Below are 12,049 nucleotides of genomic sequence, written 5' to 3'. Positions count from 1 at the left end.
TTAAAGGTCCCTCCCCACCCAATCCACTCTCTGACTCTATGATTTTTGCTCTAGACACCTACTGTCACAGACACATGAATACCTGGCCAAAGACCGTGGGTGGAAAGCCCTGCTGTGCTCAGATGCCCTCCCTCCTCACTCCAAAACCTCTGTCCCAAGCCAAGGCCCCCAGCCCATCTGACCCACCTTCTTGCTGTGCACGCCCTGGCTCCCTGACTTGCTCGGGGACTCCTCGCTGTCCTGGGCTTGGCACTTGAGTCTCTTGTGGCTCTGCCTGGTGTCCCCATTGTGCTGCCGCTTGGCCTTGCAGCGCACGCCGCCCTCTTGCTTCACCTGCCCTGCCCCTTTGAGCTTGACCTCGGCCAGGGCCTGGGGAGCAGCCCCAGCCCGCAGGCAGCTCACAGGGGTGAAGGGCACCTCGCACTCCACTCGCTCTTTCTTGACCCTGCAGAGATCCACCTGCCGCACACATGGCAGGGGCTCTGTGGCTGGTGGCTCCTGGAGACCTTCACAGACCGGCTCCTTGTGCTGACCCTCCGTGGACACCTCTGAGCCCCCCCGCAGGCTCTGCTGCCCACCTGCTGGCAGCTCATGTGACAAGTAGGCTGCCAACACTTGGCTTTTGGGCTTGGCCTCCAGCTGCTTGAGGCTGCAGCTCCCCTGGGGAGCCTCAGTCTGTCCCTTGCCCTCCTTGCTGGAGTCAGTCCCCGGTTGATCACACTCTGGACTCTTCTGGGGGTTGTCCAGCTTCCCCTTCCCCCCTTTCCCATCCAAAGCGCTGGCCTGAAGAGGTGGAACTCCATCCAACGGGATGGTGTTGGCCAACTCCTCGTAGAGCTTGGGCAAGGCTCGGCAGCTCTTGCTCTTGGCTGCAGCTTCCCGCTCCCGCTCCGGAGGTGGGAGCCTGGGCAGCCCTTCAGGCAGGCTCTGGGCAGCTCTGCTGGACTCTGTGGGCTGGATGTTGGAAAATGCTGGGAGCTCTCCTGCACCTGCTGGCTTGCACGAGCTGTTCTGGCTTGGGGGCAGCTGCCCTGCTGTGGAGATGCCAATGGAAAGCAGTGGGGTTTGGTGATAGGGAGACCAGCCCAGAGGCAGCAGCTGAGGACTGGAAGGCTTTCCATTCACGGGGCATCGTGGGTACACGCTTCCCTGGCCAGGATTCCAGGCGGAGATGTCCTTGGATTGACACAAAGGAGCTCCAGGAGCAACTCTGCCATGAAGAACTCTCCTGGCAGGATCCTGCTGCCCTTCGGTGCTGGCCTGGTTGGCTTTCTTCCCACAGGGAACCCCAGAGCTGCGTGGCTCTCCCTGGTCAATGATGGAGATGGGCTCCTGCTTGGGAAGGTGGCGCAGGTCCCTGCTGAGGCTGACACCGGGGTCCTTGCTGAGCAGCAGCGAGGCAGGCACCGGGTTGGCAACGCCAACGTAGGTGCCTGGAATGGTGCTGATGAGAGTGGTGTTCTTCACCCAGGAGCCCTGCTCGCCGTTGCGCAGGAACTCGGGGAAGATGACCAAGGGAGGGGTGGTGCCAAGGCAGGAGGTGACACTGCTGCCCGTGGTCTGGGCTGCGCGCTGCGACTTGGACAGGACAGTGGTGAGAAGAGCTTTGCCACTGGTGTGCACAGGCGTGAGGATGGGCATTGGTGGTGTCTTGCGCTGGCTGGGCGGAGGCAGCTTCTGACGGTTGGACTTGGAGGAGAGGTCCAGAGGCATCTCACTGCACTCTGGAGAGGAGACCATCTCACGCTCCAGCTGCGGAGGGGACTTAAGAGGAGAGAGCGACGTGGCAGCCCCTGGGGCGTGGGGGTCGGGAGCTGCAGGGGCTCTGGCCTGTGCTCCAGTGCCCTGGGAGGGAGCAGTGGATCCACATGATGTCACTGCTGGTGGAGGCTGGCTGGAGGAGAGCGAAGGGCCAGTGGTGGAGGGGGCAGCAGGGCCCTCGGCAGCAGCCTGGCCACCACTTGCCCCTGAGGGAGAAGGGCAGCTGATCTGGTTCACCTCCACGGGCACCACTTTGGCGTCAGAAGCCAAGGGCCTGGTGACGGAGAAGGTGTAGGGGTAGGAGCGCAGCTCTGGGGAGGCGATGATGCCCGGCAGGCAGCGCTCGTGCAGGTAGGAGGGCAGGACAGGGAGGGTGAGGGTGGAGGAGACCCCCAGGGTGGCTGGCAGCGTGGCCACGCTGAGTGGCTGTCCACAGCTGGGTGGTGGGATGTACACCAGCGACTGACTGGGGCTCAGCACCGCTCCGGTCTGGAAGGACAGGGGCAGCTTTTGCATTGCGGGGGCCTGAGAGGAGGGGAAGCACACCCTGTTCAGAGTGAAGGTGGCAGGGGTGGAGGCGGAGGTGCTGCAGCTGGAGACAACCACAGACAAAGTCCCCTCGGCCAGCACGCCCGGCCCTTGTGCCACGGTGCTCGGGGTGGCTTTCTCTGTCTCGGCAGGCTCGCCCTCTGGTGCCGCCGGGCAGGCTGCGGGGGCATCACCCTGCTTGTCGCTGGCAGCATCCGCGGCTGACCAGGCAGCGTCGGCACCTCCACTCTCCTGCTTGGCAGCTTTGGGGACCGTGGGTTCCTGCCCTCTGTCATCCCCTTGGCCTGCCAGAGGGCCGAGGCCATCATCTGTCACAGTCTTTCCTGCACACTCCGGGCTGGGATCAGGTGGCTGCTCTTCCAGCTTGGGCCCAAGCTTCTCCTCCACCTTGCTATCAGCATCCAGCCCCTGGGCACTGCCGCTACCACCGCTGACTGCTGTGAGCTCCACCTGCAATGAGATGGGAGAAGGCGTTCCTCAGAGCTGTGCAAGCAGGCAGGACTTTCTCTTGAGCTCCCCCCGACCCAGGACACAGAGGTGGCAAACAGCTCTTGCCAAACCAGAGTGTGACTTTGCTTTACTGCACCCAGGGGCATCTGTCTCAAGAAGGAAGCCATGGAATCCACTAGGGTAGATGTTCTTTCTTGGCCTGTTCCATCAGGGAAAGGCTTTTTTGGACCTGGACACATGTGCAAGGAGCTCACCTCGGAAAGACTGCTGCTGACGCAAAACTCCTGAGACCCCAAATGCTGGGAGCTGCTTGTTTTAGACTCCTCATCAGAAAGGGGGGCTCTCCTAGCAAGGAATAAGACACAGCATGAAGAAACCCCAAGGTAATCTCCTTCAAGTATCCCACCCCTTCTTGTCCCCAAGAGGGACAGTGGAACAGAAGACAGCTTGAAGATTGTCTGTCTGCTCCTCATCACCACTCACAGAGTGGGTACTGACCTCTGCAGAGTTAGGAGTGATTAGTACTGCTCTCCACTGCAGTCACTCCACCCTGGAGCTCTGCCCAGGTGACAGCATCTTCTCACTCAAAACCTCTATGGCTCCTAAAGACCTTTTCCATGGCCCAGAAGCTCTCTGGACCTTCCCTAGGCATCGATGTTTTGACCCCCTCAGTGTTATCATGGGCCAGCCAGGCTCTCTTTAACTGTGCTATGTCACAGCTTTGCTCCACACCACCGCTCCTGTCCCCTCTGCTGCCTGTTTAGCCCCACCACGGGCTTCCAGTTCCATCCTGTCCATTCTCTTCTTCCACAGGCACCTTCTCCAACCTGTTTGAGAGGGTCCAGAGGAGGACACAAAAATGTCAAAGAAAGTAGAACCCCTCTGCTGTGAGGACAGGCTGAGAAAATTAGTATTGGTCAGACTGTAAAAGAGAAGGCTGCAGAAAGACCTCTGGTGGCCTTTCAGGACTTTAAGGGGCAGATCAGAAAGCTGGCAACAGCAGCAGGGCCTGTTGTGATATGACAGGGGGTGATGGTTTGAGCTCAAACAGGGAGATTCAGACTGCAGAGAAGCGAAAAATGTTTGACCCCGAGGATGATGAGAGCCTGGCCCAGGTTGCCCAGAGAGGTGTGAGATGGCCCATGCCTGGCACCATCGCAGGTCAGGTTGTCTGGGGCTCTGAGCAACCTGTTCTGGTTGCAGATGCCCCTGATGACTGTAGGAGATTGGACTAGATGAGCTTTGAAAGTCCCAAACCAGTCTGGGATTCTTCCTCCTCCATCTCCCATCCATACTCACTCCCTGCTTCTGACTTCCCAGCCCTGCTCTCCTCCAGCCTCAGGTGGAGATGCCACTTAACACCAAAGCGCCTCAGGCTCCAGCTGTCCGTGCTGGCAGCAGCGGCTGCCTGCAATGCTCTGCACGCTTGTGACCCTTTCTCCTTGGAAGGCAAGGAGAGGGAAATCTGAACTGAGGAGCAGGAGTTTGAACTCCGTGGAAATGTGGCACAGTGAGGTCTGTCCTGATGACCTACGAGATCGGACCAGACGGTGCCTGTGTGTCCGGTGCCCTCACCCAGCACCCTCCTGCCCGTGGTCTGCACCCGGTGGAGGGTCTCCGGTCTTTAAGGCTCATCCAGATTAGCTGCTGGCTACGGGATAGCAATGCTCGAGTCTGGTTGCTGCTGCTAACACAGTATTCCAGGACCTCCTCCTCGCCTCCCGGGCCGCCCCCACAGCCCGACACCCGCGGCGTGAGCCAGGCTCCTCCTGGAGCTCCGTGTTCCTAGCACCGGGACCTCACTCCGAGCCACCTAGTCCCTTCCGGAGCCTCCAGCCCTCTGGTCCCCCCCCCGGCACTTTGGCAGGACTCCTCCAAACCATCCCGGCCCCAGCAGGACGTGCAGGGCCGGTAGCGGGGGGACGGGAGACGGCTGAGATGCGAGCCGAGGCCGCCGGGGCTCAGGGAGCAGCGCCCTGGTAACCCCAGCCGCGGCAGGCACCCGGTGCCCAGCCCCGCGGCGGGGGGAGAGCTTTGCGGGGACGAAAGGTGACGAAGGGTGCCGGAGGGGACAAAGGTAGCGGGGGTGGCGGAGCCTGGTCCCCGCGGAGCCGTACTGCGGGGCCGGGGCTCGGGCGCACACCGCCGGGCAGCGCAGCAGCGGGACGCCAGGCGGCGCCAAAACGCTGGCGGCTGCCGGCGGCACCGCGGCGAGCGACGGCTGGGATCCGGACAGCGGGGAACGGAACTGCCCGCCCCCGGTCCTGCCACGGCCCCCGGCCCGGTTCTGTCCCGGTCCTGCCGCGGCCCCGCCCCGCCCCCGGTCCTGGTCCTGCCCCGGTCCTTCCCCAGCCCCGCCCCGACCCCAATCCTTTCCCGGCCCCGCCCCGGCCCAGCCCAGCCCCGGCCATTCTCCGGCCCCACTACCGGACCTGCCTCGTCGCCGCCGCGGCCAAGCCCAGGCCGTGTCAGCTGCCGGGCCAAACCCTGGGCCAGCCCCGGCCGCGGCCGTGCGGCCTGTCCGCCTACGAGCCTGGCCCCGAGGTCCTGGGCTCCTCCACAGCCCGTGGCGCCCAGCCCATGACACGCAGCCCGTGCAGAGGACGGGGACAGCCCCATGCCCGCCGCCCCCACGGCCCGCAGCCTACCCGGTTTGGCCGCCTTGCTCAGCCGGCCCAAACTCCGGGGTTCGTTGGGAAGGAGTAGCTGCGAGCGGCTGCGGAGAGGCGGAGGGCTGAGGGCAGCGCCATCCCCAGCCCTTATCTGAGGGACACACGGCGGGCGAGAGGCTGCTGAGGGCTGCAGATGAGCTCTGCCTGCCTTTGCCCCGAGCCAGCGCCCAGGCTCTTCGCCGTCCTTGCTCTCCTGACAGGTCGTCAGAGGTCTCGTTGCCAACAGCCTCCACACCCGCAGACAGGAATGACAGATGCACAGACCGAGCTCTTTCCCATCCCGCCATTCCCTTAAGGGGTCCCCAGAGGTCCTGCCACCAACAGCCTTGACACCCACGGTCAGGAATAACAGATCCAGAGTCCCAGCTCTTTTCTGTCCCACCACTCTCCTGCCAAGCCCTCAGAGGACTCACACCAACAGCCTCAAGACCCACAGCCAGGATTGACAGGCATACACCGCCCATACAACTCTTCTGATTCCAGCTACAACAATACAGCAAGCTCAAAGAAGCCACCAACTGATCAGCTTCATAAAGCAGAGCCCAGAGATGCTAGAACGAAAGGGCCAAGTGAAGCCACAAGGCAAGCCAGGGACTCGTCCTGATCGATTTTGCCTCCCAGCCACTAATCCTCCCTAAGCTCCTATTTGGTGGCATGTCACAACTCTGCTGTCTAATCATTTGGGCTGCACTAACCCTTCCTGGGTCACCCAAAGCTCTCTGTAGCAGCTTGGTTCACTCCTTTCCTCCCCTGGCAGTTAAGAGCACAGGTCTGGGGAAGCAGACAGCAGGTGCAGACACCTCAGCCTCTCTCACTCGTGGAGACAACACGACTTGTGGAGACAGCACTGCTCATATGGTTCCTCTGCAGAGATCTCCAGTATGCTTTGCCTGTGGGACCTCCTTGGAGCTTGCAATGTGAGGACCATCACAGAATGCCACCATTCAACCAGACACCCATCCCCTTGCTGCAGCTCTCACACTTCAGTCTGACACCCCTAGTAAGAAGAGGTTGAGCCAGCCAGCTCCTGCCCATGGCCTTCCCAAGCCCAACCTCCCTTCCTCCTGCCCCGCACGCCACCCACGCACCTCACCTCTCCTCGTTGAGGCCACACATGCGAATCCGCTCTGTGCTGGTCCAGTTGTGCACCCCGCTATAGAGAGGTGCTGTAGAGATCATGACAGCTGCTCCTCACCAACCTGCTGGGGCTTGAGGGGCCGCTCTGCCTGCAACAGAAAAACAGGGTCAGGAACCCTCTCAGGGACACTTCAGAGTCATCCGTGCCAGGCTAACAACGTACAACACCTGAGATGCCACAGGTTGGGTCTAGAAGAGGGCTGGAGGAAATCAGCAGAGCCTTGGGACAGAAGCCAGAGTCTACTCATCTTCCTGTGACACAACCTTAGTGCCAGAAAGCCTCTCTTGGGCTACCCCAAGAGTTTCACATGGTTGTCTTCACACACACTCATCCTTCAAAAGACTCCTCTGCTCTTCTGTCTCCAGAGGTACCTCCAGCACCAGACAGCAAGCCACCAGCCCAAGCTTCACCCCAGATCATACAATCATAGAATGATGGGGGTTGGAAGGGACCTCCAGAGATCAGAGTCCAACCCCCTGCCAGAGTAGGATTACCTAGGGCAGGTTGCACAGGAATGCATCCAGATGGATCTTGAAAGTCTCCAGAGAAGAAGACTCTTTAGACTATCTCCAGATGATGGTCTGTTAAAGTGCTTACATCCTCGAGGCTTCTTAATCAACACACTGCGCGTTCAGGGGGAAAAGCCTCAAACAAGGAGGCAGCTGAGGAATGCTGGAGGGGTGCAGAGCTTTGCCAACAGTGATTACCCCTCGTTCTGGCAGGAAGGTGCTGGTATGGAGAGGAGTTATGGGTGGAAAACATGAGGGAATCCAGGGATTCATGAGCATCCAAGATGCACCGTCGGCTGGGTGGAGCTTTCGAGGGAGAAGGTTGCAGCCAATCGAGCAGTGCTGGCTGCTGGAGCATTAAGGCAGCTTTGCTGCTCCAGTCGTGTCAGGGAAAAAAAGCAGGGAAGGAAGAGAGGATCTACTCTGCCAACAAGTGGAGCCGAACCAAGCAGGACTGACTGCACGAGGCAGAGGTGACATCAAAAAGGCTCCTGGCCCAGAGGAACGCTGAGCACCCGGAGGGAAAGCCTGCGCAGAAGGACGGCAGCGGTGCAGCGGATGAGAGTGGGAAGGAGCTGAGCGCCACACGTGATCCCAAATCTCCCTCGGTTTTCCTTTCCCTGACAAACTCCTAGAGACACGAGCTCTGAGCGGGACAAAAAGCAGCTTGCACCACCTGTTTGGGCTGGAAGGAGACGTGCTGTGATCTGCTGGCCGGCAGCTCTCAGGGGTCAAGGCATGGAACTGAGTGAGTGCTCAGAGAGAGGCTGCCACTGGGTATCCTCAGCCCAGAAGAGCCAGTGGTGAGACACCGAAACAGCCTGCCGAGGGAAGTCGTGGATGCCCTATCCCTGGAGGTGTTCAAGGCCAAGTTGGATGAGGCCTTGAGCAATCTGCTCTAGTGGAAGATGTCCCTGCCCGTGGCTGGGGGCGGGGTGGGGGTGTGGAAGTAGACGATCTTTAAAGTCCCTTCCAACCCAAACCGTTCTGTGACTCTGTGAATCGTCCAGACAGAGGAGAAGGGCCAAGCACGTGGGAGAAGCAGGGCAAGGTGGCTTGCTCTCAAAACAGAAGTGACAGAGTCACTGTACTGACGAGCACATGAGCGAGCAAACAGAGCACGGAAACAGAGGGCAGGGCAAGGGGGGGAAACCTGCTGCAAGGCACAGAAGACGGCAGAAAGATGGCACGGTGCTGGGGCAGCCGGGCAGATGCCAAAGCAGAGAGCAGGGTCGGACCCAAAGAGAACGAGAGGTGGCTTGGAGCAGGAAGGGGAGGAGTCTTTCGATGCTTGGAGAGAAATGCAACATAAAGGAAATAGGGGAACAAACAATCTGCGGGGATTTCACCATCTTAGGCCAAACTGAAAGAAGGGGAGGAGAAAGGTTCTGCCCCCGAGCACAGTGGCAGGACAGATGTGTCAGGATGGAATCACAAGGGCCTTTCTGTGCCCCAGGGGATGGGGACACGTAGGGCTGCACAATGTGGCACAGGAGCTGGAGACAAGCTGGAGTCTCAAAGGAGCACAGAGCCAGCGTGACCCCAGAATGGGGCTGGCAAGGGACAAGCGATAGCAGGATGCAGGAGAGGCTGGGAGAAGCAGCACAGCTTAGTACCCGAGCGAGAGCCGGTCAAGAGAGGTGGCACAGCAGCCACGAGGAGAGAGCCAGAAGGGCACAGCAACAGATAGACACTGTTTCACCAGTTCTTGGCCTCTCTCCTCCACTGACAACATGGGACACATGCCAGACAGGCAGTTCACAGGGAACGAAGGAGAGGAGAGGAAAAGAATCACAACTTCAACTTAGAGAAGGGGAGAAAGACAACAGATGTGGTTTCAAGCACAAACCAGAGTGAAGGAGCAGCATCCCTAGGAAGAAGTGGCCCAGTAAGTTTATGGAGAATTTAAGGAGTGGCACAGTAAGTTAAGGAGGCTCTCGCTGCAACGTGGAGGTGGAGAGAGCAACCACACCTCCCCAGCCCCAAGCCCACCTGCAGCAGGGCCAGTGTGAGGATGCCAAGCACATCTCCTGTCTACACTGGTGCAGCATGAAGCCACTTTGCAGGGATGTAATTAAACTTGTACAAGCCCCTTGGAGAACACAACTAGGGCATGGTTTCATGCTGAAGCCCTTCTCTCCCCTCACCTCTTCAACTGTATGATGTCCCAGTAAACTTGACTAGGGAGCTGATCTCTGCTTAAACCCCATTTTTTTGGGGGTGGTCGTTTTTTTTTATCCCTGGCTGAGTTTTAACCCATCCTGACTCCTCAAGTAGGTTCACCAAGAGGCAGAGAGGGCACAGCCTGGCACAGAATCAGCTTAATCCACCAAGTCTGCCAAAGGAGTGTGTATGAAACCACAGCCTTATTTTGTTTTAGCTAACTAGGTGCCCAGCCAATTCCAATTAACTCCAAAGAAAACTCCTTTAGGAGAAGAACATCACCACCACAGCCTCCAGCGTGGTGGAGAAGCTCATGGTTATGGTAGTGAAGCTCCTTCACCTCTCAAGCGACATGGGAAAGGTGCCAAGCATGTTCACCTCCAGAAGCAAGAGAGATTTGCAATGAAGCCAATGTGGTGAGTTAAAAGAAAGGGCTTTTGTTGTTGTTGCTGTTGTCGTTGTTGATTAAGGCAAATCTTCCTATCGTCTGCAAAAAGAGAGGATGCTGCTGTGCAAAGCAGACTGAGAAAAGCCAAGCAGAAGATGTTTTCCCCTGCAGTACAACTAGGTTTTCACTCAGGTTAGCAATGACGTAGCTACACATGGAAGTTCCCTTGGATTAAGTCAAGAAATTACTGTCTCTTCTGAAATGTAGCTGATGGAAACAAGTTTCCTGACATGGAGCTCTTCAGGAGTGGTTATTCTCTAATAATTCTCTCCAGACAAATCCCTCTGTGCACACAAACCCCAACAGCAACCATTACTTCCACATGAGCCAAGAGGAGGGTGGCAGGACAGGCTGCTGCTGCTTTTACCCATTGCTCTCTCACAGCACAACAGCATCAAGCCCAAGTCACCTCCGCATTGACCCCTGTTAAACCCCCTCCTGCTCCCTGGCTCTCAGGAATCCTAACTCAACAGGATCCTAACTCAATTGAGTGGGATCCTAACTTCAGTGGGATCCTGGGATCCTAACTTAATTCAGTGGGATTCCAACTCAACTTGCTCAAGATGAGACTTAATACTCCAGCTGCAGTTTTCCACTTCAACTCTGCCTCTCACACCTTCCACCCCAGCACTGATGCAGCAGAGGAGCACAGGAGCTATGAAGTTTTGGAAGCTATTCCACTAAAACCCACTCCTCTTCCCAATTAAGAGTCAAATTAGAGCTCCCTGACCCAACCTAATGCTCAGCTGCTGCTTCTTCTGGCAAATACATCATGAATGTTCTCTGGGATGCCACCAAGTTTGCAGCCACAGGTAAGTGGTTTCTTTTAATCAGAGGGTTTAGGATTGTGGATGTTTGCCCTAAGAGATGTCATGTTTCTGGTGCCACCTGGTCTGACCTGCTTTGGTCAGGTCAGCTAAAGCCACAACCTTCTCCAGCTGATCACCTCCACTGCACTGCTAGGGAGCCCCAGACCCACAGGTACAGAAAAGAGGCTTGAAGTGGTACAGAAAGAGACCACTTGTGCCAGCCACTTCTTCACAAAGCAATTACATTCCACTTTAGGATCATGCTGCCTTGACTCCCAAGAAACTTCTCGGGTGTTTTCCTGCTCTGCACACCTCCAATTACTAAACCAGCTTAGATCTCAAGACAATCACCGTTCCTCTCCCCTATCCCAGCATGACAGCTACACACTAACAGACCATCACTGCCTCAGGACATCCTGCCTGGGCAGGCACGAGGTGATAGGCACCAAAACACCAGCAGCCACCATCCTGAAACCCCCCTTGGCAAGAGGATTCCCTCTGCGGGGTTCTCATCCCTGGCAGAGGCAGAAGAACATTGGCCAAAGGCCCAACAAGCAGCATCGTGCACCAGCACCAGGGTTCAGATGTGGCAAACAGCAGTGCTGGTCAGTTCCAGAGATCTCAGTGTGGATCTCCTTGGTGAAAATCCCACCATGGGGCATGTCAACAAAGCTATGGACCCAGTTGGGCTCCAGAGCCTTAACAGACACAGCAAAACGGTGCCTCCTTCCATTTCCAACTGCCACCTGAAGTGGGCCCATGGCAGGGAGGAAGGACAGGGAGACTTCCCAGCCCTAGGGCATCAGGAAGGAGAAAGCCCAGGGCATCCCTGTGTGGCAGGAGATACAGAGGAGGTGGCTGCTTGCCTCTGAGGTGCCACATGGCTTCTTGGGCCAGGAGCATTACAGCAGGCCAGGGCAAAGCACTTTGATCCTGGAAACACCCCTGATGCAGACATCACTGTAACCTCCACTGCCAGAGAGCAGCCAGACCTCGAAGACAGGAGGGGTTCCCCCTGGGGTGGCCACGAAATCTAAATGTAGGTCGGATGCTGGGAAGCCAAGTGGGACTGAGAGCGCATCCTGCACCCTGGTGACCTCGATGGCAGCGGCACGCAGTGGCACGTGCCCGGTGGCTCCTCAGCAGGGCTGGGCTGGGCCAAGAGGACACAGTTTGTGCCAGGAGGAGTGGGCTCCTTTGCCTGTGAGAGTTTGTTCACTTTAATCTTCGTTGCCATTAGTAACACAGGCAAGAAATTATATTTGTTGCTCTCTGTGGCTGTCGGGCGTCCATTTGAGGTGCAGAGGTCCAGAGTGGGTGCCAAGGCTGAATCACCTGAGGTGCCCTAGTAGAGGTTTGGCTCTGAGCACTGCTCCACAAAAACCCCTTTAAGGCAAAAAAAAAAAAAAAAAAAGCTCACAAAAAAAAAATCGGAATAAAAAAATTCAGCTTAGAATATCAGGATGGCCCTCTTGGAGCACTCACAGCAGGCAGGATGGGCAGGGAGAGGGAAAATTCGAGTAGAAAACGGGGGGAGAAAAAAATGGAAA

At 57.6% G+C, this 12,049-nt stretch overlaps 1 protein-coding gene across 1 annotated transcript in view; it reads right to left on the bottom strand.

The window, feature by feature from the left end:
* Window positions 1-12,049, bottom strand: part of BCORL1 (BCL6 corepressor like 1) — a 28,105-nt gene that overhangs the window by 13,639 nt on the left and 2,417 nt on the right. The window contains exons 2-4 of the mRNA XM_064159251.1: window positions 6,526-6,658; window positions 3,015-3,105; window positions 187-2,760 (exon numbers count right to left, since the gene is read on the bottom strand). Coding sequence (XP_064015321.1) covers window positions 187-2,760; window positions 3,015-3,105; window positions 6,526-6,611 — 2,751 coding nt within the window. The 5' untranslated portion in view covers window positions 6,612-6,658. The remainder of the gene's footprint in view (window positions 1-186; window positions 2,761-3,014; window positions 3,106-6,525; window positions 6,659-12,049) is intronic.

This window comes from Pogoniulus pusillus, chromosome 19, assembly GCF_015220805.1.
Source record: "Pogoniulus pusillus isolate bPogPus1 chromosome 19, bPogPus1.pri, whole genome shotgun sequence".
Taxonomy (NCBI): Eukaryota; Metazoa; Chordata; class Aves; order Piciformes; family Lybiidae; genus Pogoniulus; species Pogoniulus pusillus.
The sequence above is the reverse complement of the archived record's forward strand: the minus strand, read 5'-3'. Positions and strand labels throughout refer to the sequence as shown.